General features: G+C 46.2%; 1 protein-coding gene across 1 annotated transcript; it reads right to left on the bottom strand.

The window, feature by feature from the left end:
- Positions 1 to 2013: 2013 nt before the first annotated feature.
- On the bottom strand, positions 2014 to 3374 carry Znf454 (zinc finger protein 454). Its single transcript, XM_051167263.1, is given in 3 exon segments — positions 2014 to 2829; positions 2831 to 3031; positions 3033 to 3374. Coding segments are annotated over 3 exon segments (1323 nt in total). The 3' UTR covers positions 2014 to 2049.
- Positions 3375 to 4221: the final 847 nt, after the last annotated feature.

Raw genomic sequence — 4221 nt, forward strand, 5'->3', positions numbered from 1 at the left:
CTCGCAAACTCCCAGAGACTCAAAGTAAAGGCAAAGGTCGGTTTGTGTGACTGAGGACCCGGCAGGTCAGATGGACCGAGCTGAAAGCAGAGGTCAGGAGCAGGGAACATGGTGCTACTGGCTAGTACCCAACCTGCAGGCCTAGCCGTATGAGACTGCAGAGGATGTGTGTGCACACACCCCGGGGAGTGCCAATAACCTCTTAAATGCCCCTTTACATGCAGAAGGAAGGCCATGTGAGTCATCAGTCCCTTAACAGGAGTCACCTGCCTCCTGTTGGGCTTTATTTGCTGAACACCGAATTTAGGTTTTGAGGGAGCTGAAATCTTCCATCCAGGTGTGTGCAACACTCCAGAGTCTGACACAATATACAATAGCGTCGTCTTTAAGTTGGGGCAGAGTTGTCCCACGTTAGGGGGCAAGACTGCCCAACTTCATAAAGAGGCACTTCTACAAGCCAGGAACCAGGAACTTCCCTCTTGGAATGAGTTTCCTGGCTCATGCATCTCCGTTGTGATAAGCGTACCCCTTTGGAAGGGTACAGAGCTTCTGTTCCTCCAGATGTGGAAGAGAGTGTCTCCAGGGGTGGCATATATGAAATGGCATGGTTGTGAGTGTGATTTCTATGAAAAATATTGACGGTGAAAGAGCTGCCTGCAGGACTAGCCCATCACAGCCTTCTGGGCCTGGGTCTGGCCATAGCCAGAGAATGTCAAGAGTGCCACTGTTCATCTCAGGACCCATGGGATTGCTCAGCACAATAGAGTCTTTAAGTGGTAGGATGCCCCGGTGGAGGTAAAGAAATGAACTTTCAAATATATAAGCTGGAATTATAAGTATAATGCTTTTATAGAGCACAATTAATACCTTCAGAAATCCAGATAAAAGCTGGGCAAGGAGCAGGATGTAGAGTTTAATAGTATGGGGGTGGCAGATAGACTCTAATGCAGTAGCTACAGAGGACTGAGCAGGAACAGGAAACGGGTCAGAGCATCTGAGTCCCAGCCTTAGAGTCCTTGTCTTGTATCAATTGTAAATGGGGAGATGGCAAGTCACAAAAAGTGGAAGTGGCCAGGAATAGCAACCATGACCAGATAGTGGGGCTCATCCTCCTTAAAACTGAGCAAGCCCCTGACTCCTGTGGATGGACACTGTAACTTTCCTATGGTTTGGAATGGCTACCGGGGAAAAGCCCCTCTATAGGTATCCTACCAGGGTCACAGTTAGCCAAGGCCTTGTATAACTGGGTGACACAATACCTTCGATGCCCTTTTGCCTCCAGAAAGAGACCTTGGGTTCTGAAAGATGGATTTGGGCACAAAATCTAGAACCATGGGCACTGCTGACCTTGCTGTTCCGATTTGCATTATGGATGAGGTCCAGGGTGGTGACAACAAGGACATGGTGACAAGAGCTGGAGCCAAGACGGAAGAGCATCACACAATGCAAATGAACCTTCCCAGAAGAGCACAGATAAGGAGCAGGAGGCAGGGAGACCCACAAGATTTGACAGGTGGCGGAGACTCACAAGAAGTATGATTTGAGTGATTCTTGACTCCTGCATGGGTCACTGACTGCACCTGCCTTACACTGGGCACCAGGGACTTCGGGGAGAGGAGGCAAACACTTCTATTAAAAGACAGCAGCTTTCTCACATAAGAAAATCTAGAACAAACTACATAAAGACCATTTTCTTCCTTTTTTTTTTTTTTGTTCCTTAAGTTATCATTCTATAATTATTTTAACAAATTGTAAGTTTGCCAAACTGACATTTATACTTTTAATGAAGCTTCTTTTTGGGTCTAGTAGTTGGTAACTCAGGGCAATAAAAAAGAAGTACTACTATCCAACTGAGTCTGTACTAAAGAGTAAGGCGTGTGTGTGTGTTTGCCATTCTTCAAACTTTCAAGACCCACGGCCTCGTGAAAGCTGGCGGTCAGTTAATACAAGCGCCCTGGCAGAAGGCTTTCTGTGGCTCCCTATGCGTTCTCTATAATCAATAATTAATGGCATCGTTCCTACAGCACTTCCAAATGAACCACCTTCCTATCACGTTTCCCCAACATGATGCCTCTGGTGGTGAATGAGGTTTGCAGTCTGGTTGAAGGCCTTCCCACACTTGTTACACTTATAAGGTTTCTCTCCCGTGTGAATCCTCTGATGCTGAGTGAGGTGGGTGCTTCGGATAAAAGCTTTCCCACAGATCTTACATCTGTACGGGTTTTCTCTCGTATGAATCCTCTTATGTTGGGTAAGGGCCGAATGGTCACTGCAGGCTTTCTCACATACCTCACACATGTAAGGTTTTTCCCCAGTATGGATTCTCTGATGCTGCGCCAGGGCCGACTGGTCCCTGAAAGCTTTCTCACACAAGCCACACGTGTAAGGTTTCTCTCCGGTGTGAATTTTCTGACGTCGCGCAAAGGATGAATTATCCCGGAATGCTTTGCCACAGTCACTACATTTATATGGTTTCTCCCCCGTGTGAATTCTCTGGTGTTCGGTGAGGGATGAGTTTACCCTGAAGGCCTTTCCACACTCACTGCACTCAAAGGGTTTCTCTCCAGTATGTATTCTCTGGTGCTGAAGAAAACTTGTACTCTGATTGAAGGCTTTCCCACATTCCTTACATTTATAGGGTCTCTCGCCACTGTGAATGTTCTGGTGCTTAGTAAGAAGTGCTCCGCAAACGAAAGCTTTGTCACAAATGTTACACTGGAAAGGTTTCTCTCCAGTATGTATTCTATGATGGTGGGAAAGATGTATGTTCCGGATAAAGGCCTTTCCACAAACACTGCACTCAAAAGGCTTTTCTCCGGTATGGATTTTTCTGGTGGTAAGTAAGTGAAGAGCTCACGGAAAAGGCCTTGCCACAGTCCTTACATTCATATGGCTTCTCCCCAGTGTGACTCCTTTGGTGATGGATAAGGTGTGTACTCTGGTGAAAGGCTTTCCCGTACTCTCTACATTCATAGCGTTTTTTTCCACTTGGTGTTTTCTGACACATGTCGAGCTTTTCAGTATGACTTTTCCCGATGTTTCTTAGGGGTGGAACTCTTGGAGAAGGCTTTCGCGCACTCACTACATTCAAAAGTTTTTTTGCTGGCTTGAGACCTCTGACTTTGAACAGGCAATGGACTCACCGTGCAGCCCCTCTCAGACTGCTTGACCTTCTGCTCACTGAGCTTTGACGGAGTGTCCTGTGGGGCAAAGATCACTTGCTGCAACTTGACCTCCTGACCTTCCTGGCATTGCCAACCTAACAGGTCAGCACGCTCGCAGGGAATCTCTCTGGTGACTCTGTCTTCCGTTATCCATTGATCTGGTTCTCTTTTAGGGACAACAGCCTTGAGAAATGTCTTACTTGTGGTCATGGTAATCCCACCTGAAAGACATTGAGAACGGAAACGTCACGCTTACCCTGGAGGAACAGCTTGAGGGAAGGAACTGAGCAGCCTGTTAACAATGTAACAAAGACACTGCAGCTCATGTTTGCAATCCCTGCATTTGAGAGGTTGAAGCAAAAGAGCCACCATGAGCTTGAGGCTAACCAGGGCTAAAGGGTAAAATTCGGAGGCTCGAGATATAGCTTAGTGGTTAAGAACATTGGCTGTTCCTCTACAAGTCCAGGTTCGGTTCCCAGCGCCCGCATAGTGGCTAGCACCTGCCTGTGACTCCAGTGCCAGGACATCTAATGGCCTTTGCGTGTTCCAGGCATGCATGTGGTACACAGACATACAAATAGGCAAACCCACACACAAATCATCATCATCACCATCTTTTTAAAAAGAGAGAATATTGTATCTCAAAAATTTCTCTAGAGGGAGAGAGAGAGAGATATCATAAGCTTGGGCAAAAGGTTCTAGGAGAGAGCACAGAAAAACCATGATCAAAATATATTGTGTGAAAAAATTTTAATCAAAGAAAGCACGCAAAAGCACTAAGAGACTTAAAAATTCTCTAATGTGGACCATACTAAGCTAACAAATAAGGGGGGCCGGTATATGGCTATCTTGTTTCGTGATAGGGTCTTTATGGCAACCCCAACACTGCCCAAACAAAACCCTGAGTCTAGGGGTCAACACTTGGCAGTAGGAAACCCTCAAGACCATCACCAATGCTCTATGCCTTCTAGACTTATTTGAGTATTTAGATGACAGAAGTTAATGTGTCCCCTAGGCTGCATGAAATGCTAAGGTAGAGTGATGAAACAAGGATGTT

The sequence above is a fragment of the Acomys russatus genome, chromosome 25, assembly GCF_903995435.1.
Source record: "Acomys russatus chromosome 25, mAcoRus1.1, whole genome shotgun sequence".
Lineage (NCBI taxonomy): Eukaryota > Metazoa > Chordata > Mammalia > Rodentia > Muridae > Acomys > Acomys russatus.